This window comes from Megalops cyprinoides, chromosome 2 (assembly GCF_013368585.1).
Source record: "Megalops cyprinoides isolate fMegCyp1 chromosome 2, fMegCyp1.pri, whole genome shotgun sequence".
Taxonomy (NCBI): domain Eukaryota; kingdom Metazoa; phylum Chordata; class Actinopteri; order Elopiformes; family Megalopidae; genus Megalops; species Megalops cyprinoides.
The window spans coordinates 23,257,121-23,280,075 of record NC_050584.1 but is presented as its reverse complement, the minus strand read 5'-3'; the positions used below and the strand labels follow the sequence as shown (position 1 = coordinate 23,280,075).

Below are 22,955 nucleotides of genomic sequence, written 5' to 3'. Positions count from 1 at the left end.
ACGACATACAATAAGATAATAACCTGTGAATGAACATAACATAAACATCACTCACTTGTACTCCATACCTGGTGCCAGGTACTGCCCTCGAAGAGCAGCGACCCCTACAACCCACAATCCGTCACTGCAGTCTGATTGGTTACCATGGTGAACGCTGGAAAGGGCGGGGTGATTTAGGCCGGGTACACCCACCGGAAACCAGATCTGCAACGCTAGCAGAAATTTGGTTGAAAACTGATATTATTTTCGGAACAGTGTATAGTGTAATCGTTAGCCAAATGATCATCTTGTGCGTTTGTCGCCCGTTAAATCTGTTAAATTCAGACCATTTAGCAATCTGATCTCCTTTGCTACCTACAAGCGTTTATCTCGGGCTCGTTCCCTTAGCGAGCTGTGTGGAAGTGAGTGAGTGTTTTGGAAACATCAGCGAGTCAGTGAGTGGGAGGAGGCAGGGCAGACCCGTTTTCCCATGTTCATTTTTAAACCTTCATTGCCGGCGAAAAATGCAGATCCTGACATGAAGCAACGTCATGCTTATTTATGAAAAAACAATAGTAATATTTTTCTCATCATACTGTCAGCGCTTGCAGCATGGCTGGTCGACGATGTGTTTGGAAGACTGACAGAGCTTGATTTCAGGCCTGCTTTTCAATCTGGAAATTTCTTTACCAGGATAGCAGGGGCTACGTTTTTTTCATCTTATTAAGATAGCTAGCTAACATCACTAACTAGCAAGGAAGCATTTTCCACAGCATCCCTTTAACATAACGATGCGGACTGTATCAGCGATTTTTGGATGACTGATTTAATTCCATCTTATAGTATTTCAGTAAAGATTTTTCAAACAAAATCTTGCATGGGATTGTTGGCTAGCAAGCTACCTAGCTAACCACCTCGGCTCAAACCGCGGATCTACGCAAAAATGTTGAATTGGAGGCGGCTTCTGCGGATATCCAACCGCTCGTTCCTGGCCTTCATTTTTTTCTTCTCCATGTCTACATCTTGTCTATACTTCATTTATGTTGCACCAGGAATAGGTGAGTAGGATGCAGTCGTTGATTTTTGTCATTATGATCATATTTCTCCAGGGTGGTAAAGATTTATTAATTGCCGTGTTTTAATTTTCGAATTGAAATTAGTCTGCCCCACCTTCCGTAACAAGTGGGTTTTTGGAAGCGGCATCAGATAAAATGGATTGCTAGTTTGCTAACTAGCTAGCTACCTGCATAGTTGACACTATGCGCGCGCGCGTGAAATATTCACTTAAGTGGAGCGTGTTCACATCCACCACAATCCACCTTTAAAATGTTCGTGCGAAGTAAAATATTTATTTAAAATGGAGTGCATGCCGCATCATAATTTTATGTTAGGTTGGCAATGGCTTCATAGCTATTCAACATTGCGCTCCGCAGTGCGAATTAAACGTCACTTGGTTGTGGTGTAGATAGACAGTCCGGCTATGCTTGCTAACTACTCGAGCTAATTAAACGTTCACGTGTATCTAGCTTGGTAAGGCACATGGATATAGATATCATATGCACAATAGCATGGCCAGTAAATTAAATCTAACAATGTATGAAGCTGCCGTACCCATAATACGCTAACTTGGCCTCCAGGCTCCTGTTACAGTGTGTGTAGAGGTTGCTAATTTAGCTTACGAGCTAGCTGGTCAGTTTTTCGCGTAGGCGATGTAACAATTGCATGTTTTGCACAGCTAGGCTTTGTGTTTTATACCAATGCATGTCTCTAGGCAGTCAGCTGTGCAGCAAATTGAAGGCAAAATTTGTCAGGTTTTGATTATGTAATACCCGCGATCAAGTGCAAAGCTGCAGTGCATGAAACGAGGGTTGCAACATCCAGCGTATGACCTGTACTAGCCAAGTATGTATGATGCGGGGTTCCTGGCAATTTGAGCACGTGCTGTACGCGTAGCTAGACTGAAACAGTCCTGCTAGTAACAGGGCTTGGAAAGACCAGTGCGTGACATCAGGGACTCCAGCGTGAAATGCCTTTTCGTTTCAGTATGTTAAACTTGATTTTTTTTAATTTAGCGTGGAACTGATGCTCATGTTAAAAGGAAATGCTGTGAGTGGCACACCGTATATGTGGGAGACACATTATGGTGCAGTAGCAGAGTTGAGGCCGTCTCCTCGCGTGTCACAATAGAAATTTAGCTCTTTTATTGTTATTGTTCGTTTGTGCAGTGATAAAATCGTTGCTGGACGATACAGTAGGATGTTTACTTAATCGGCCCCAGATTGACAAGATTAAGTATACTGCTCAGGGCTAAAGTAGCAGGCCTGAGAATCAGCTCTCCAGTCATAAGATTAGAAGATAACTTGAACTACGCCACACAGAGGCCCCCCACTCCACCCACCACCAGCCTTCTCAGATTGATTTGAAGAGCCAGATGTGTGTGTGTGTGTGTGATTACATCAGAGTTCACATAAGCATGAGATGCCTTCTATCTCTACTCTGAGGTTTATTCTTGATAAATGTCAGCTATGGTATGTAACAGCTGCTGGAACATGCTTATAGCTATTGGAATGGGGTTAGATTGGTATTACTGGACACATTGAGCATCAAGTCTCTCTGCATATGACAAACTCTCTTAAGCAAAGCACAATAGGGTAGTGTTTAGCTGGGTGCAGGCAAACTCTGTGGGCTCTTTGACATTCGGGTTTGCAGAGGACCATATCAGGATATTTTGCTGCAATGATTTGGTAAAATGTCACCTAGTGCATTGTGATTCAGTATATTTCTAGCATGCACAAAATGCTAAATTTCCCAAACTCCGGTCATAGATTATATTCACCAAAGTGTATGCAGATAGGATCGTTACCATCTTGTAAGTGGAAATAATTTGTTGTAGAGGACAAAGTCAAAGTTTTTTACTTTTTTCTGCATGAGAAAAGAATCTGAAAAATATTTTGCATGAAGAAATAAATTAGATGGACGTTAGCCTAATTTAAAGCGCATCAACAACTGTTCTCCAAACTATTATCTGTGGTTTACCTTATAATTGTCACGTCAAATTTGCCTTACAGGAACGTGACGTTGGCACGTTTTTTGGATCAAATACCACCAGATTATTTGTAAATGAGCTCCAGTGTTACATTTCCCATGCATGCCTTCAAAAACTGGTTTATAAATGCTTGGTGTATCCAGCCAAACACTTTCCATGGGTTTTGGCATCCACTCCCCAAGGGTATTGTTTGGCAGTCTGTCCACAAATACATGTCAGTAACTGTGCTTTGTGTCAAAATTTAATTTAAAGTGTACATGGCATATATTGAAATGGACTGACGCATCCAGCCATAGCAGATGCGATACAGTGAGCCTTTCATGATGTAATGAATTGAGCAGTAGAAATAGCCAGCTTAGCAACAAATTACATCAAATGGGCTTGGGTAGAGACTGTTAAACAAGAGATTGTAAACCGTGGGCTCCTTCTGCCCTCAGTACACTCATGTTAGGCAATTCCAGTTGTTACTGGGATATTTTGCATAGATCTTTGCTGACGCTCTGGGATATTCTGTCTTTGGCCGCGCTCTTTTATAAACATGTGGATATTAATCAGTGCAGAAGAGTTAATTGAAGTGAAAAGACTACCAAGCAGAGTACATTTGGTTACAGCAATAGTAGACGGAGCCTTCATAGTTAGGCACAGCACACTGAATGTCTGTTGCCAGGGCCTACAATCTCTGGTTGCACTTGTTTTATCATAGTACCACCCTAGGTACTGTTTGAACATGCATGGATGTGAGTGTTTGCACATCCGTCGAGACGTGCTGTAAAAATTCTGATGAATGGATTACTTGCCACTGAGTCATGAGCCTTCCTGTCTTGTCATTGCCATTCAGTTTCAGATATTCAGCACTGTCCTGCAGTTAGTTCCCATACTGTCTGCAAATGCTGCAAATTGTAGCCTACAAGCAACCCTTCCAGTTTTTTTTGTGTGTCTGGTTATCTGTGGGAGCAACTAACAGCTCCATTACCTGCTTATCCACAAAGTCCCAAGGAGCCTAAAGACTTCATTTAGATTGAAGCATTGGTTGGTCACTTCTCATTTGAACCAGCTGTGTTTCGCAGCGTTCACAATGAATGGGAGCCTGATGTAGAATAACAAATAACATATCTGTGGAAGGCCAAGTTGGATCCAATTTTAAAAATGGAAATTTTAAATTGTAAAAATTTTCAAAGGCAATTGTGTAAAAATGTAATAAGGCTTAACAATAAAGAAATCTGACTTTGGGATCCATGAGGGCTTGTCATAAGTGGGTTCCTGTGTTAGATTGAGTTGGACTCCGGAATGGAATGCACACAGGTAAGGGTCAAAGTGGCAGTTGAACATGTTATGTTGGCCATCCTTTTTATTCATTAATGAAAGTCATGCTTCAAAGAACCAGCAGGGCTTGAAAAGAAATGACTAGTCAAACTGAACATCTTTGTCAGTGTCTTGGACAAATATTATTTTTACACTGTTAAAGGATTCTTATTTAGTTAGAACTACCTGCTCCGTTCAAGGTCTCTGCTAAGGTATGGATACAGTGACTACACGCAGCTGCTGACCCCACCCTGTCCTGAAATGCAAATTTAAGAGATTTTCATTAGAGTAGGCCTGTACGTCTGTCAGTGAGACAAGCTGTTGTCAATGCTGGGAAGTTTCAGAGCATCGCTCTGCAAATCAAACATCCCCTCCTTTTTTAGTGATGTTATTGGACTGCTTGGGTAGCAAATGTCTTCCTCAGAAACGATTATGAAGTATCAAAATACGCTCCATATGACAATATTTCTCCCAGTCCTTTATAATGGCGCCACACTTACTTAAGCACTATTTAGGCTCACTGTTTGTATGTGAGTGTGCAGCACAGGCAAGAAAACAGTCATTTCACTACCCCCTGTGAGGGTAACACTGCCACCATACTTGGTAATCCGATGTAACCTGTGGTTGGCTCTGAAGTTGTCGCTGAAAAGGGAAAAAACTAAAATAGCATGATGGCATTTTGTGTTTGAGGGGGGGCTAGGCGTTGTTGGAGCTTCTTTGATGTTTGCTCTAGCCCGTCTCTCCTTTAACTAACCTGGGCAAACATCTCTGGCTCAACAGTCCAGCATCTCATCTCTCTTGCCTTCTTGCAGTCAGGCCTTATTGTGCATGTCCTGGTCGGTCGCTTGCTGTTTGTGCTTTTAGAACCAGCCTGACAGCCCATCTCTTTCGCTTCTCACAAATATTTCACTGAAACGTGCTTGTTGAAGTGGAATTTGTTCTGGTCGCATCTCTTTCGGGTGAATCAGACAAAATGTAACGTGAAATGAGCTTGGATGGGCTGCTCAATGATGTATGGTTTTGGCATGCCGTGGCTCACGGGGGTGCAGTTGTTCAGGGGTTGAACACACAGGAATCATTTGCCTTTTTTAATACAGTCACATCCAATCAGGATCCCCATATTCTGGATTTAGGCGAGCCTGCGTGAGAACTGGCCACGGATGGAGGCTGCCGTCTCTGGTGTAACGTGAAAGGCACAGCCTGTGCAAATGCCCTAGTGCCTCCGCAGTGGTTGTAATGAATGATTCACCAGGGCCGAGGAAGAGGTTTGGCTTCGCCCGCTCATTTGCCAGCCAAAAGGAGATTGCGTTTTCCTGTAAACGGGATACTCTGTCTGGCTGTGGTATTTACTAATTCATACTGCGGTTAATTGCCTGACTGCTAAAGGTTGATGTTGCCTTTGAGGGAATTCATGAAAGGCACGTTTTGTACTTTGGGTATTGACCGAATGTAGGCTGTGAAGCATCTCACGTTTTGCACCATGCTATACTATTATTTGCTGTAGTAAAAATATCTTTGGCTACTACTAGGCCTAAGTTTGAGTTGCATTGCATTTTTTATGCATAGCATAACTCTTTTTCAGATTGACTAGCAGCTTGTGGTGTACTCACACTAGACGATCCGTCCCGTGCCTGAGCACGTTTGACCCCCAAAGTCCAGTTTGTTTGACTAGTGTCTCATGTTGTAGCTTTCGCAAGCACACAAACTACAGACAGTCTGCGGTGTTTCACGAGCATAATCATTTATTCTAATTAGACGATTGGTGTCGATTATTGTGTGAATTATTTGTTTTATTGTTAATCAAGGAGGATAAAGGGGAACAGGTTGAAAGTAATGATAGATTTAAAGGTAGTGTTCGGGCTTCCCCTGTTTCCCTGTTAATCGTTAAGACTATAAGACATCTGAGAGGGCCGTGTGTCACCGCCCCCAAAATGACTCCAAATTAGCCACAAAGTAAGTACAATCATGAACTCCATTGTGCTGTGAGAGAGCGCTTTTCTTCAACACAAAAAATCGCATCGTGATGACGTAAGGGTGCTGGGACCCGTGCTCGGACGCGGTACAAGGCAACCACGCCTTGTGTGAGTATGCCCTTGGTCCACATTTCACACATTTTAACAGTTAGCTGAATTGAATGTGCAAGAGCTGTGACATACACTTGCTGTGTCACAGTAGGGAATCAGACCTGTAATCACGTGGTCAAAGGATGTAGCGTATATCTCTGAATTACTTGACAGGTGTGTAGAGCCGTTTGAAATTGGTCTTATATGTAAAAAATTATTTAAAAAAAATTTTCTTGCCTCTGGTTTATTTCTTTTTCCTTTGTTGGGTTGCGTACATGTACTTCACTAGTATTTAGAGCTAGCATTGACCAAATGACAGAAGTGCAGCAACAACCTGCCAAAGATTAGCATATTTGATTCATTTGAATTAGCACTATAAGAATTAATGGGGGGAAAGGTTCACACAGCATAACAACTAAGCGTTGTAACGAAACATTCTAACCGGTGGGAAAACATGCAGTCCAGCTCTTACTCAGATATTGAAATCTAGTTTATGTAGTGCAGTACAGCTGTTTCTCACAAGAGTAGACATGCAAAATGTTGCTATTTTACATATCATGAATATTATGCCATTACTGTATGTGTCAAATTTGCTATGAATGGATCGGCCATCATGTTAATTTTTTGGGAGCAGGAATTAATTAATGAAAAGATGTGATGTAAAATGATTAAAATGTACACATTTCTAACATAAGGAGACTGGCTTCTCTGTGTATGTCACTTTATAGCCTATAACAGGTCTCTCCTCTAGGCTGTGAGGTCAATACTGAATATCTTGCTCCTAGCCCAGCTAGACACTGTATGTATAGATGTAGATTGAATTCCAAGAGTAATTTGGTATCCTTAAATCTGTTGACTGTGTTTACAAATCCAAACAGAGAGATGTTTTAACAAAATGATGTAGGCCAAGGTAACAACATGACAACCACAGCATCATTTGTTTACACTTTTAGCTTGTTCTTGAAGTAGCACGAGTAAATATCGTGTCCATGTTCTTGAAAAAACGTGTTAATCATAGAAAAGCACTCTTGCTCTAAAATGGCATCCGTTCCAAGCAGTCTTATCTTGTGCAGCAGGCACGCACACCATGAGTATGGCTTTGAGTTCAGCTGAGGCGGGAAATAGCAAGTGATGATAAATTAAAGCCAGTGTCAGGGTAAAAAGTATTACCACTGTGTCTTTCTGATGCTGGCTAAATGTTTATATGTTATCCCTTTTTCTTACAGCCAACACCTACTTCTTCATGGTCCAGGCCCAAGGTATAATGTTGAGGGACAACGTAAGAACAATTGGACACATGATCAGATTGTACACCAATAAGAACAGCACGCTGAACGGCACAGGTGGGTACAGGCGTTTGGGTATTTTTCGTGGTGAAATGCTGACTTCCATTTTTTTCACCCTGCACTTACTGGTTGTGTTTTATACTGTCCCTTCATTTAATTTGTCATCTATGGACAGTACAGGGGAGAAACAGGTCTGGAAAAATAGCTCTGTGGTAAATGAGGGTTATGGTCTGTCCACATGTTTTTTTTTAATCTAGGACCTATTTGTCCGATGCCTCACCCTCAGCTTTTAATATTTAAGATACTGTGGTCATGATTGGTGGTCATGAAGGTTTGTAGAGGAGACCCCTGCCATTTGAGGGTGATAAATTCTGTAGATTATAATGAACAGGGAAACCTCCTAATTCTGTACTGTATCAAAAATAGACTTGTGCACCAAGTAGGGCTGTGACGATAACTGCATCCCCGCAATACCGCGGTCATGAGATGCCTACTGCGGGGTTGAGCTCATTACCGCATCACCGCAATTATTTATTTAGTTTAGGGCTGTCAACATTAGCATGTTAATGCTCATTCACGATTAATCTGGAAACGTTAACGCGTTAATGGTTTAACGCAAATTAATCGTATTATCAAGTTTGACCGCAACTTCCTTCCGTAATTCCAGCGCGGATATTTACCTGGCTGAATTACTGAAAAGCGTGGCAAACGCAGATGTGCTGAACAGCAAATTTCGTTTTAACCCTTTGGCATGTAACTTATTTGTTATGGTATGTAGCGCGTGTATTACCTTATATGGTTCATTATGTTTTCATTTGCGTTATTAAGTTTCTTATAGATTTCAGTTTTCATTTATATTTTTAGAGTGAAATCGCTGTTTCCTCAAAGCTAAAATTAGCTAGAATTTCGCCAATCTCGTGTTCTAATCGCATCAGTTTTAGCATATGTGCTAAACAGCTAATCACACCGGTGTGACTGTACGCGCGAAAGGGTTAAAACGAAATTTGCCATTCAGCACATCTGCTTTTGCCAAGTAAAATAAAAAGACCGTAAAATAAAGAATGAGTATGCATTTCAATTTATATAAGCAGTGATTGTAGTAGATAGCCTACCGACATCATGAATGTTCAATTATGTTGCATGTTTAAAACCATTAGCCTAATGTTCCCTTACCATCTTATTTGTCATTTGATTTGAAAAATAACTGTTTAAATGCGGCTACATATAGCCTACCTGTTCATGCTGCTTCAGATGCCATTATTGTATAGCCTACAGAATTATGTGAATTAAAATATAAAATATTAAAATGTTAAATGTAAAAATGTTAAAATGTAAAATATTTGTAAGTTTGCAATCACTTTCTAAGTTGTAATCAGCCTTCCCGAGAATTTTGCAGAAAAATAAGCAAGTTGTTTGTGTGCTGGTAAACCTCTAAATTGTGGTAATTTGTTGCTTTATTACCGCGGGAAGAAAAAATCATCACCGTCACAGCCCTAGCGCCAAGTAGCATTTGTTCCCAATGCATAAACAAATACATTTTTAGTTGTTAAAAGCAAGTTGTACATATGCATATTTATGTATGAAATCAAGAAGCATGTTAAATGTGTATAAATGTGTATAATATTTGTGCAAAGTCATGGGTAGGCACAGTGTGCTGCAGGCTGGGAACAGCGAGTACTGCTTAGCATGTGTACTGTACTCTGAGTCCCAAATTCACAACTGGTGAGGCTGCCTTGCATTTATGAATAAATGGATGTTGTCTGTTAACGATGAAAGCATGTTTTGCCTTTTATCAGTGGTTGTGTGAGTTCACAAAACAGTCAGAGCTCTTAACTGATGCTTTGCTGTGCCAACACTGTGTTCAGGAAGGCTAGTCCTTATTAGGCAGTATTATTGTGTTAATGTGTGATTGTGAAGGTTCTGTTTTTGTAACTCTATTCCAGATTACCCTGATGGTAGTAATTCCAGTGAGTACATCGCGCACCCCACCACATATCTGCCAGAGAACTTCACCTTTTCTCAGAATCTCCCGTGCCCTGAAAAATTACCTTCTATGAGTAAGTTTTCAAAAAAAAAAAAAAAGAACTTCTTGCCTACTCATTACTTTTCCCCAGTCTTTAGGTGCAGAGGTGTCTGAAGACTGCAACAGAAGTAACTGGAACTGGAAGTTTTTTAATCTGTATTTTCTCTCAGTTTTTAGTTCAGTGCCATCTGTCAGTAGAGGTACAACATGTAATTGTGTTAGGGGCTTATTTTGGCTCTAATAATATATCAGTGATAAGAGCAGGTAATAAAGGACTCTGACAATGGACCACATCAGTCTTGTGTTGTCCAGACAGTCAGTGTGGCATATGTTGGAAAAAGAGCCCAATCGCAAACCAGAGATGAGATCCTCAGTGGTAATGTGGCTGATACCTGTGTCTGTGTCCCACATTGGATGCATAGTATTAACTGCATACACTACAACGCTCCTTTTTTTTAACATCCACAATCAGTCTTTGCTCAACCATGTTTTTTGATGTGCGCTCATGAACAATTTCATAGGTGAGGTGCCGGATGTACCAAGTTCTTTGAGACACGACAATAAGAGAACTTGTGGCTATACTTTAAATGGCTTTAAAGGGATCTAACCAAAATGATGGGCCTTATGGCCACGCTTCATGCTTTGTGCCCAGGCTTTTGTCAGAGCCCTTTGTGTTAAAGTGTCCCTGCGCGTGCACATGGTCTAAGAGCTGTTTGTTCCCTGTAATGGATATGTAGCTTGTTTTTCAATCCCATTGCTTTATGTTTGCTCCAGATGCATGGGTGCTGTAGCTCATAGTGAATCCTTTACATTACATTACATCACATCACACTGCAGTACATTATTGTCATTTAGCAGGCACATAGTTACTTACATAGGTTACAGTTTTTAACCATATGTTCATTTATTCCGCTGCATATTTACAGTTATGGGCACCTTGCTTAAGGGTACAGCCACAGTGCCTCAGCAACCTTTCAGCTATGAGCCCTGCTCCTTACCACTATGCTACACTACTGCCCTTTAATAAATAAATATTTAAAGGTTAATTTTAATTGTCTGGGACAATACACTTCATTCTACTATACATCCGTTTGCCTTGTCTTCTAGTTAATTGGTCTAGGTAATTTGGTCTATATTAAAATGTGGTTGATCCAAGTGTTTGGTCACTGCAGGCAACTGCTGATGTCAAGTCAGAATTTACTGCTAAGTAGGCTATTTTAAGATGGACTGCATATTTCAGCTTTGACATGTCAGTACTCAGTTCTTCACCAAGGACAAGGTTCCTGCCAGTACAGCATGTGTACGGTGGTGAACAGGATGCTACAGATGCTTGTGTAGGAATGTGGCAGGGGAACAAGTACCAGAAGGTGTATTTGGCCAGAGGCTGTTTTAGTTTCCCTTCTCGTGGATAAAGGGAAGAGGCAATAATTGAAAGAAGAGGCAGATAAAGGAATGAATTAAATTTTATATGTCATTTTATGTCAATCAATTCACAAACAAAAGAAACCAGGCAAACTCTTACTGGGTCACACCAGTCACATCAATGGCTTCTCCTCCCTCGCAGGCTGTGCCTTTCTAACAGGCCTAACAAAGGCAACAGGCAACACCTGGGTGGACTGGCAGTCAGGGCTCAGCTGTACAGGTGCCTGTCTGTGAGGCCGCTGCTGTCCTGGGTCCTAAAGCCTCCCAGGTTGTGGGAGACAGGGCTGACAGCAGCCTAAAAAAAACCTGCGTAGCAGCCAACTGTGTGCTCCTGCCCTGTGCCTTCCTATGTCGCAAGGACAGAGAATTTTCTTAAAAAACAAAAGATCAGCCTAAAAATGAAAACATAACAGTGGTGCAACCCTGTGTTGCTCTTTTATCGTTTTATTATTCATCATAACATTTATTAAGCCCCATGTTTCTTTTTTATACATACATAAAACAAGGGCTTGATCCATTTAAATTGAAATTAATATAGATCTCTCTTTTTACCTTTTTGCATTACATCAAAACATGTTATCAGCCTACACTGAGAAAACGGGTAGTTCTGTTTGCTAATTCAAAATAATTGAAGGGAAATGAAATATTGTGGAGATTGCTTTTGGAATGTCTGGAAAGGCTGTGTGTATAGTATCTGATACAGTGGTACTTTTGATCTCCATCATCAGTATTGTTGTCACTTGACAGGGTCATGCTGTTTTGACATTCTTAAGCTCTTGACTCAAACTTGAAACCTGTTCCTATGACCCACCTTAAATTAGGCTTTGCAGCAGAGAGGGCTGTTAGTGCCCTTTTCACTAATCCCTTTATAAAAGACTCATTTCTCTCATGGCAAAATGATTGCAATCAATCATCCTATGTTTTTATAGCTTGACCTACAGAAGAACTTCCCAGATCCCTTTGCAGAGGGAGAGGATGGCCTGGCATTTTTTTCATACAGGATTTTCTTATTAGCTAACAACTTTGAATAGATTCAAATTATGAGCTCTGTTGAGGTGATCTCTTTTGCCCATTGTGCCTTTTGAAACGTTTCCCTTGATTCCCAAAGGTTATACAGTACAGTGCTCTTTATCTGATGAATGTATATTAGTGCAAAGTAGGAAACGGAAAAAGTTTTACAGTTGTTGGTTCCAGTTATAAGGTCACCTGCCCTCATAGGATAAAACGATATATAAAAGTATATGTGTCAAATTATCGAATGCATATGCACCGTATGGAGAGAGCATGACAGTGAGGAGTTACTGTTGAATGTGATGATTTTAGGTTATCAGAAATGCAACATCTCGCTGGATTTCTTTTGTGTGTGTGAACTAGTGTTGTTATATGCTATTCTTTGCCTCATCATGATCTGTGTTTCCACAAAAATAAAGTTCCCGTTGTGAAATGTGTTTCATTAGACTGGTATTGGTAAAAGAAATTTAGAGATGATGTTTTTGACATTTACCACATATACCATGTTTCGTTTATTATGAATTGTTATCTTGTGCCGATAGTGTTCTTTCATTGCCTTATGTTGTAACATTTATCCTTTTAACGTCTTATTTCATATTTGGCCACTCTAGGACCAGAAGTATGTTGTTTTGTAACTACCTAAAGCTTTTCTGTTGAAACTTTTTCTCCTTGGTTTTATCTCACAGAGGGTCATATCGACGTTAATATGACTGAAATCCCGATGGAAGAGATCGAGCTTCGATTGTCCAAGTACCTGGATATTGAGTTTGGTGGGCACTGGAAACCGAAAGACTGCAAACCACGTTGGAAGGTTAGAGTGACACATGCATTTTTCACTTATTTTTGAGCTGTGTTATTCAACTACTTCACTCAGTTATTTGATGATTGCGAGGGAAATGCCATATTTTCATTTGCTTTCGTTATGTGAAAATGGAAAAAGAAACTGATTTTGTTTATGCTATTATGTCTGTACACCATTTAGCTCACCTGCGTCACAAGTTCAGTGTAGATGGTGGGTTCAGTTTGTGATGAAATGGTATCATGCTGGCAGTAAAGTCTCCTGTTTAGAAATCAGATATTTAGCTGGATTTTCTAGTTCAGGTATTTTTAATATTTCCTGTGTAATGTAGTAAATGTGATTAGTACAAGAGTAAATGGATAATCAAGGCTGAACTGCTGTGAATATCTGTTTTTCTGCTAGGTGGCCATTCTCATTCCTTTTCGAAACCGCCATGAACACCTGCCAATACTGTTTCAGCACCTTACACCCATGCTACAGAGACAACGCCTGCAGTTTGCTTTCTATGTAATCGAGCAGGTATTGTTCTTTTATATTCTGTTCACCTGTGATGAATAAGGACATTCTCCCTAATAAGCCCCCAGCATGTTTATCTCGCCAGTACTGCCATCTTCTGGTTTTCTGGAACTAAGTGTTATAGGAGATTACATTTTCCAGGGTTTGTGTAGAGCTTTTGTACTGTACATCTAGTATGTAATATTAGTTTTCATTACAATTATGACTGTTAGCAATAATAATAAAAAGAACAAGAAGAAGGAAGTAGGAAGTTGCGGCCCACTCTTACGGGATCAGCCTGTGTTATGTTGTTCCTGATGCTTGAACTGTTGCAAATAACGTTTATGTCTTCATCGCGTCTCTCATCAGCAAAGTCATCCTAGTTCATGACCTGCTGAAGAGCATTGTGCAGAGTATTTCTCATTCTGGAGGCTCATTCTCGGTCTGGATCTGTCACTCTCCTAGACAGGGGTACAGCCCTTCAATCGTGCCATGCTGTTCAATGTCGGCTTCAAGGAGGCCATGAAGGACCTGGACTGGGACTGCCTTATCTTTCACGACGTGGATCACATCCCTGAGAACGACCGCAATTACTACGGCTGCGGACAGATGCCCCGCCACTTTGCTGCTAAACTCGACAAGTACATGTACATGTAAGAGATGACTTTTAATTTAAATGCCACAACCTGTTTCCTGCCCAAGTTACTATAGAAACTTCATAACGTTACTAAAGAATTGAATTCATTCTGTCAAGTATAGGTCTCCTTTTAGTCATAGGTGTGTATATTATACAGTTATTTTGTAATTGGTAACCACATTATTGGTCATTGAGATAAAACCTTGTAATTAAGGTGGAATGCTTTCTTTGCCAATCGGACACAGCCATGTTGTGGCAAGTCCGGTAAGTCAAACTAGAGGTGGTCCTAGTCGAGCTCAGTGCATAGTTGTATCTGTAGCCTAAAATGAACAGCTGTGTTTTTGTTGTGTTTTTGTTTTAGCTGAAAGAAGGCTTATGGTCTGTGCTTGTGCTGTTACCATATTGAGCCCAACATCTGTACCTGTTCAGTGTAGTAATAGCTTATGGCCTCACTATCCTCTGGGCTATATTTAAATGTTCTTGCTCCATGTAACAGCTTAACAGTATTGAGAACATGCAAAGGTCTATCTACCCATAAATCAGGCTGTCAGAGGCTGTTGGACCTGGGGCGTATATACTGATTAAACAAAACTGTTTAGATGACTCTCAGACCTATTCAATGCAACTCATGGTGAATGTGTTATCTTTTGTGCTACCCCTGTTTAGCATTTGTTTCCACTCATTTTTTAATGCTTGTGTTTCTACTCTTCATTTGCTCTTCCCGAGGTTGGTCTTAACAACACATCGTTACAGGTGAACTTTGTTTTGGCATTATCAGGCTCTTTGGCTTTGCACTCTCTTTTGGTATAATACAGCATTTTACAGATTCACTATGCTATCTAAGCTGACTTAGGTTACTGCTACAGTAATGCTACTACAGTGACTGCTAGCAGGTATTGAATATTGTTGAGTATCAGCTTCATTTTTTTTTAACCTGGAATATTTGTGAATACATAAGCGCGTGTGAACTGCACATGGATGTAACCTAAAATGAACACTACACCCTCGATTAAGTGTGGCTTCAGTAACCACCAAGTTGTTACTGCAAGGACCGACATCAGCATCAGTTTGTCAGAATTTTGAATGTTTACTATGCGGAGAGGTACATAGTCATTGCAATTGTACAGCTTTCAGGATGACAGCTTTCTGGGTGAGGATACAGTGTTGCTGAAGATGGGTAGGGAGTTTACTACTATTACAACGTGCAATTGAGTACCAACAGAGCTATACCTAATAAGATTTTTTTTCAAAATTTCTTTATATTTTTCCTCTGTTTTCACCCAATTTGGAATCAGCAGTATTACTGACCCAGGTTCATCTCTTTGCTCGTATCTCCGCACACGCCCTCTGCTGGTGCAGGAACACTGAAATGAGGTGATTGCAATCCTCCAAAACATGCACACACAGCCAGTGACTATTTCTCACATTGCAGTTCCCACAGCGCAGCACAGGGGGCAGAGGATAGGAGGATAGGAGCACCCCCACTAATGTGACTGAGGGATTTTTCAGGCACCTCACAAGATGTTGAGTGGGTGCCACAGTGGGGAGAGGAGGGACCCTTGTCAATGCGTCTACCTTCATTTGGGCTCATCGTCGTCATCATGAATGACACGGCCAGTCCGGGCTGTAGGTCTAAGCCTGCACTTGATAGAAGCACTTTTACTGTCTGAGCCAAATAAGAGTAGTTACTTGCAACTCTTGGTTTGATTACATATTGCATTATGTATGTAGCCTTTCTCATTTTATTTTAGGTTTCCTGTGTAGATGTGTACAGTACCAATGGCTCTCATCTGCAGGACTCAAAGTAATTCAGAAACGTGCAACAGAAACACATTGGCATTTACCCTGTTTTTAGTACTCCCACCCCAAAAAGTCCCTCAGACTTGTACACCAGTTTTTCAAATGGAATCCTTTTCTGGTGAAATCAAATGGACTCTGTAGGATCAGTGGTACATTTTCAGAATGAGTTTGGCGTGAGTTTCTCAATGAAACCTGCCTAGCTGGGTATCCCAGCCTTGTCATGGGTTGTCAATCTGATTGTATGCCTGATTTTTACGTCTTTCACACCCTGTGGCGTTTTATCATTCATTTTCTGGTCCTTTTCACGCAAGCCACTGCTTACTTGCTTTCTTGAAGGTCATTTCAGGATACACTGAGAAACATTTACAGAATGTTGTTGTCTACGAAATTATCTCAACAATACAGAACATTAACCACCACAGGCTGCGTTCATTTACATCATGTGTTTGATATCCCATAATGCATCAAACAGCCTATGTCCACACATCCTATGCCACCTGCAAATGTAGTTTGTAGTGGTGATCATTTGATGTAAATATGAACTAAGATGAAGAGGTTTTTCACAGTGGCTACCTAGCTATTCCAAGCACTATTGAGGCTAACTATTGCTGGCTTTACTTTAGGAGTGTATGTAATTGGTAGTTTTTTCTGTTTAGTGTCAGGATGGACATTCGAGGACCACATTACAAAACATTTCACAGAAAAACTTAACATGTGAAGTCACAAAAAAGCAGCCCACTGATCAATGCCAAACGCTGTGGAAGCTACGGGATCAGCAATCTTCAGTATCTTCAGTTCTCGATGCAGGCACTGTATTGCTTTTAAACATCAGTATAAGGAACACAAATAGAAAACATAGAAAACAGAAATAAGGCAGGAGTGGATTGCATTCTGAATTGCTCAGCAAACAAGGGTGCAACACATTGCCTCATTTTTTTAAAGTTTACTGATGAGTGATGTATGGTGTGGAAGAATTAGGTATTTGAGTATTTCAAGCAAAGTTCAAGAGAAGTCTTCAAGTGGCAAAGTTTGACTGGACATATCCTTGATATCCTTGATGACATGACCCCACCCCCCACTCCCACCTTCCCTTTGGACATAATTCTCAGTTACAGGTGAGAATAAATTCCAGTTGATGTCAGTGGCCCTTTTTATAGAAAAACTGTCCCATTGTGTGTGCTGTGAAGCTTTTCCACAGCTATTGTAACTATTACACGTGTAATAGGAGAACCTGCTGTATAGTGCTGTAGTTGAGTAACCCTGTGACCAGAATTGCTTTTTTGAATGTTGCTTACTGTGATACAACATGTTAAGGTTTCACTTTCTTATATTTTTAAGTTTTATCGTTTTGTGGTTTTCAAAAAGTCACGGCTTCAGTTTTAAGGTAAGCCGTGGGAGTCTCGGTTCTTGTCAGTCTCTTGTTAGTAACACTCAGCGTTTCTTTGTCAGCCTTCCCTACAGTGAGTTCTTCGGAGGCGTGAGTGGGCTGACAGTGGAACAGTTCCGGAAGATCAATGGATTTCCCAATGCATTCTGGGGCTGGGGTGGAGAGGACGATGACCTTTGGAACAGGTTAGTTGCCGTGCAAATGCCGCTGACCCAAGGACTGTTCACCCTATTTACTGAGCTGGATTTTATCGCCCTCTGTTATACATACTATACGTATGTGTGTGTGTGTATGTATATATATATATATATATGTATATATATATATATATATATATATATATATATATATATATATATATATATATGTATATATGTATATATGTGTGTGTGTGTACACTATATTAGCATGAATATAGGGCAGCTCTGAGGTAATGAAGTAAGCCTCCCCTTTTCAAAGAAGAGTTTAATAAAAAGTAATATGAAGTAAAATGCAATCCAAAAGTATTTCTGTAAATTAAAAATAATTTTAGCACTCAGTGGAAGGGAAAAGGGACACTAATTCCAAGTGCACTACAAGAGATTGGACAGTTGGAGGATTTGGTAATGACAAGTTATGTCAACTAAAAAAATTGGCACCTGCTGAAGGTGTTGCATGTTGCATTACTCTGAATATAAGGCAGGTTAATTCTTAGATGTTTGTTTCAGACTTACAAGAAAAAAACCTGTCTTGTTCATGGTAATACAGAATGTGAGTTATTTTTGGAAATGGGTTCTTTCAATGTCAGAGTCAAAGTGCATTCATCAAGTATATTCAGGTATTCCTGTAGGATGCATAGTGTGTAGTTCAAATACTGGTGTGCTACTGAATTTCCTATGTTGGTGAAATGGTTTGTTATGCTGGTCAGTAATGTTGATGGTTAATCCCGCCAAGTAACAAGAGTGACATACTTTTTAACATTTCAGAGTGCACTACTCCGGGCTCAACGTGACCAGGCCGGAAGGGGAACTAGGAAAATATAAATCAATTCCGCACCACCATCGAGGAGAAGTACAGTTTTTGGGCAGGTGAGTTTAATCTCTTACCTTAACTGGTGCAACTGGTTATTTGTCAATGAACTGGTTAGTGCTTTGTTTGTGCTCAGCATATTGCATGGCAACACTATTCTACAGACTGAGGTCTGCTACTTGTCACATGTTTATGAGATTATACGTCCTTTCATTACAGCATTAAATTACCTTATTTGCATTAAGATGGCTAGCAATTATAATAGACGGCTAACTGTGATAATGTGCATATCGCTGTAAATATTGTTAAATGTCATTGTTTGATCATTTCAATTGATACCACAAAAAACTCTCCCAGTTTCCAAGGCTACAGTTTCTATTTATCATTTTAAGACCACAGAACTGGCTTTTAGATATTGTGGTTTGTTCAGTGTTTTATGTAATGTTTTCATTCCATTGAGCAGTCTCAATATGTAACTAAAATGCTGGGGGTTGTTAAAACTGATGTTTATGCTTTGTCCTTTTTTCTCCATTTTGGTGCATGAACCTATCAATGTATTTGTCCCTGCCCTTATGGACAAAACCAACAACAGTTATGTTCTTGTGCCCAGTGGCTCTCTGGTTACAATTTTACTCATAGTTCTTTTAGCAAATGTATGTGTCTGTTGGTAAATTAAAAAAGAACTTATCATTGCTGTAGTGTGTTTCCTGCTTTACAGCTTTTCCTGCTCTCTGGTGCTATAATGTCATCTATAGTGTGTGCACTGCCATCTTGCTGTTTTGACCGACAGTTCATCGGCCTCATCACTGCTAACGATCTCTTGGCCCTGCTTGCAAAAACTACCCTTTATGTAATACCTGTATGGGCCATATGCCCTGATCAGAACACCATAACCGTACTGGATGTTTTTCCATGTATTTCTGCATTTACCGCTTTGTGCATTGCATAGTGTCACTGATTATCGTACGCGATATTTGTTATTAAGTGTTTTGCATTTTGTGTGGACTGTATGTTAACATCGGGCAGAAAGGTCACAGGAAAGGATAATGGGGCTAGTGAGACTGAGAAGATGTATTATTTTTGGCATCACCATGAACTCCAGTAGCTTACCGTTTGTGGTGTTTGGGTTGGTGCCTCGTTTTTTTCCCCCTCAAAATGGTATGATCCAGACTCATATCCCTTATAATTGTTGCCGTTTTTGCTTTCCAGGTACAAGCTGCTGAGGTACTCCAAAGAGAGGCAATATCTCGATGGCTTGAACAACTTGAACTATACCCCTGAAATCACTTTGAGTAGCTTATATAAAAACATAACAGTCAACCTATCTCCAGAGCTGGCTCCTGTTGAAGACTATTGAACTGTAATCTGTTCTGGACTGGAATGAATTTGGTGTGGAGCTGATGTGGACAACCTGGGAAAGACGCCTTGGTCAGCACTGTTACTGGGAGCGTAAGGTTACACTGCCAAGTTACCTTATCTTCAGGAAAGGATCTTAAGTGTGGATATATAGGGCCTGTATAATCAATTGATAGTGTGTGTGCGTGTGTGTGTTGTTGCATGTTGAGTGTCTGTGCTGGCTTTAGCTACTAAATCCACATCACATTTCAGAGGAACGGAGTGCCAGCATCAAGAAATAGGATGTTTATGGCAAAGCCTTAACGAATTCATGTAGGCTCAGTTTCACCTTTAAGGTTCCCATAAATGTCTGTGTCGGTTAATCCATGGACATTACTTTAGACCCCAAAAGATGTCACTGTCTCACCATAATGTGGATTCTACACATATCATTTTTAGTGAGGGTTTTTTTTTTTGTTTCTCCAAGAAAAGTGAAGGTGATTTGTATATGTTTGTAAATTTACAATACATTTTTAATTTTTGTATTTATTTTTGTATGATTTTAATTTCAGTTTCACGAGCACTCCTGTCGGTACTGTATGTTAGGTTGGCATTTCCCACTCCTTTGGCTGTAAATTGTACTGTAGATTCCATCTGCATGAACAGAACATATGTAAATACAGGCTTTTTACAATTGTTCAGCATATTAGAATTATGAAGCATATTCCAATTAATCTTTTGTTTTGGCAGCTATAACTTTTTCCAAATTGATAGATAACCCATATAAACTGAGTGAGAGGCTTTCCCTGTGGGGAGCCGTACATGTGATGTTGGCAGTTTCAAAGGAAACTTTTTTTTTTTTTTTTAATAGGTTGACAGTATCTTCTGCATGCCTTAATTTATTTTATTACTGAAAAAAAAAAATCATTTTCTAATTTATTTTTTATCGTTTCAGTTAAACTTTTTTTTTTGTTGATGATATTGCATAGGAAGGTTTTAGATTTTTTTTTTTTTGTTTTGTTTTTTAAGTTTTGAAGTGCACTGTGTAAATGATAGGGTTACCTGTTCAAACGAGGGCATGGGTGGTCACAGCTGCGAGGGGCGGGTGACCCCTTGTAGTGTAGTGCCAGCGCTGCTAAATGCCAGAATGTTCCTGATACTGATTCCACATGTTAAGAACTGTGAGTCTCAGCCCGATTCGTAACGTTGCATTTGATTTTTGAGTTTGCGCTAGACTGTGAGAGGAGCCTAAATGAGAGAACAATGGGACTCGTTGTTCTTGAATGGCATATCGAGTAAACCTGGGCCATGAAAACTTTAAAATTAAAGTTTTGAGCACTAAAAGCAATTCCTTATAAAAAAGAAGGAAGTTATTTCTCTGTGTCTATTATAGATTTCTTTTTTGTTGTTCATATTTTTTTCCCTGTGCGTTCATATATTGGTTTTGCTTGTATATTTTGCTGGTGTATTTTTTATTATTATTTGCAAAATTTATAGAACAGAGCTGCTCCTGCACAGTGCCCCATTCTCTGAGTGCTGGTAAATCAGAACTTTGACTCAACCACTGACCTCCAATTACAGATTAATATGTATAACTGTTATTTTTTGCTTGTAATTGGGCTGTGTCTGTCAGTAAATAGAACCTGCTCTCAGTGTTGGAGTGTGGAATTACGGATCAACTGGTAGGTGAAAGTCTTTATTTGATTTGGCCCCCAGTTTAGTTTACGCAGACCGGGGTGTAAATATATGCTCATAAAGAGGAAAGAAAAATATATACTTCTGAGTGCAGTGCCAAAGTCCATGATATTTTTTTTCTGCATTCATTAAAAAGGACCTGAAGAAAATAAAGACACACCTATGGATTTCAGTACCTTTAGACACCCCTATTGTATGCTGTTTGAAATTCAAACCTACAGGTCCATAGGACTGAGGCATCAAAAATGCTTAGAGTGTATCTGCATACACATACACTCCGTATTCAGGTGGACTTTGAGGTCACAAATACGTTAAGTATGAGTGTTGAATACTTCAGTGTTGAGTCCTGCTGCCCTTGGCAGTCGTGTTGTACAGTTTTGCTTCAGTACTGTTTCAGAAAACGCACCAAGGAGCAGGAAAGTAATTATCCTCACTTTAAGGCTCCTGTACAAACTGTACAAACCGAAGACTATGTGGAACGGTGCATATTGCCTGTCACTCGTGCAGCGTAGTGTTTCTTGATACTTTTTTGGCAGGAATTCCTGCCGGTAAAACTACACTGAAAAATAGTTTACATTTGTCCCTTAGCTGAGAAGGGACATCCTTATTTGTCCCTATTATTGTGTGTGCTGTATATCATATCCCAAAAAATAAGTTGAAAAATGTATTCACCATTACAACTTTGTAATGTGGAGTATTGCAGTATTCTTATCTGTGCCTTGATTTTATTTTTATGTTTTTTTTTTTCCTGTTTTCTTTCAATTGTTTAGAAACACTGATTTTTACATTATTGGTTGTGAAATGAGGTTTGGGTTGTTCTAAGTTGAAATTTGAGTGTGGGCATTTTTAAGGTTTGATATTGATCCATGGACTGTGAGCTAGACACCATTTCAGATTGAAGATGCGTTCAAAGTGGGACAAAAACAGGAAAGTTGTTTTTATGTTCTTTGTTATTGTGGGTTAACATTCAGAGTAAAAAAAAAGACTTCGACAGTAAAGATGGAGTTTTATAGTAATTTGTCCACTTGTGTACAATCCCCGCTCTTCACTTTTCAGTTTTGAATCTGTTCACGTTATGCTCTGTAATGACAAAGAATTTATAGTTGGTATGTTGGACTTCGTAATCTTATGTTTTTCAACAAAGGTGAATAAATACTTCCGTTGCCATATTCATGACCTGCTTCAGGTGTTTCTCTTTTCTTTAGTTCCCTCCACTTCAGAATCTGTCCAAGTTTCCCTTTCCGATAATATGGTCATTTGAAAATGAATTTTCAAGGGTCTACTGATAGAAACTTACCTAGCCTATCATGTGGAAGCTATTAAAGGTACCGAGTATCAATGCCATTACCCATGGCTTAATCATGCAGCCACTTTTTTGAACACATTTTGTGAAAACCATAACCTTTTACCATAACTTCATAACCCGCTTACTTCAGCTGAATTTTAAACTTGTTTAAAATTTCTTGTGGCATGCCTAGTCTTGACTTCTGCTAAGTTACTTTTATTGTTCCATTGTGATTTCCTCTGAAATTGTTCCTATATATATGCTTTTGTAATCACATCCACCCCCACTCCCCTTCCAGTTCCAATCTTTAATTTTTTTGAGGATACCGCTCTATGTCACTGCAGGTAGGAAAAGTCTGGGTCATTTTCGTTATTGTTAACCA

At 39.8% G+C, this 22,955-nt stretch overlaps 1 protein-coding gene across 2 annotated transcripts; it reads left to right on the top strand.

The window, feature by feature from the left end:
* Positions 1 to 252: 252 nt before the first annotated feature.
* Positions 253 to 20,095, top strand: b4galt6 (UDP-Gal:betaGlcNAc beta 1,4- galactosyltransferase, polypeptide 6). 2 transcript variants are annotated; one of them, XM_036522698.1, is made up of 9 exons: positions 253 to 1,037; positions 7,617 to 7,733; positions 9,620 to 9,733; positions 12,819 to 12,943; positions 13,334 to 13,450; positions 13,892 to 14,079; positions 17,313 to 17,435; positions 18,216 to 18,317; positions 19,468 to 20,095. In XM_036522698.1, exons 1-9 carry the CDS (start codon positions 923 to 925, stop codon positions 19,613 to 19,615), a joined length of 1,149 nt encoding a protein of 382 aa, XP_036378591.1. In that variant the 5' UTR covers positions 253 to 922; the 3' UTR covers positions 19,616 to 20,095. The 2 variants fall into 2 exon arrangements, with proteins under 2 accessions (XP_036378591.1, XP_036378592.1); XM_036522699.1 differs by lacking the exon at positions 253 to 1,037 and adding an exon at positions 6,347 to 6,408.
* The last annotated feature ends 2,860 nt before the right edge of the window (positions 20,096 to 22,955 follow it).

Bases quoted from the DNA above. Each gene is read 5' to 3' on its own strand.
- b4galt6 (XM_036522698.1), top strand. From the start codon at position 923: ATGTTGAATTGGAGGCGGCTTCTGCGGATATCCAACCGCTCGTTCCTG. The intron at 12,944-13,333 runs GTTAGAGTGACA...TTTTTCTGCTAG, and splicing joins ACTGCAAACCACGTTGGAAG to GTGGCCATTCTCATTCCTTT. The intron at 13,451-13,891 runs GTATTGTTCTTT...TCACTCTCCTAG, and splicing joins CTTTCTATGTAATCGAGCAG to ACAGGGGTACAGCCCTTCAA.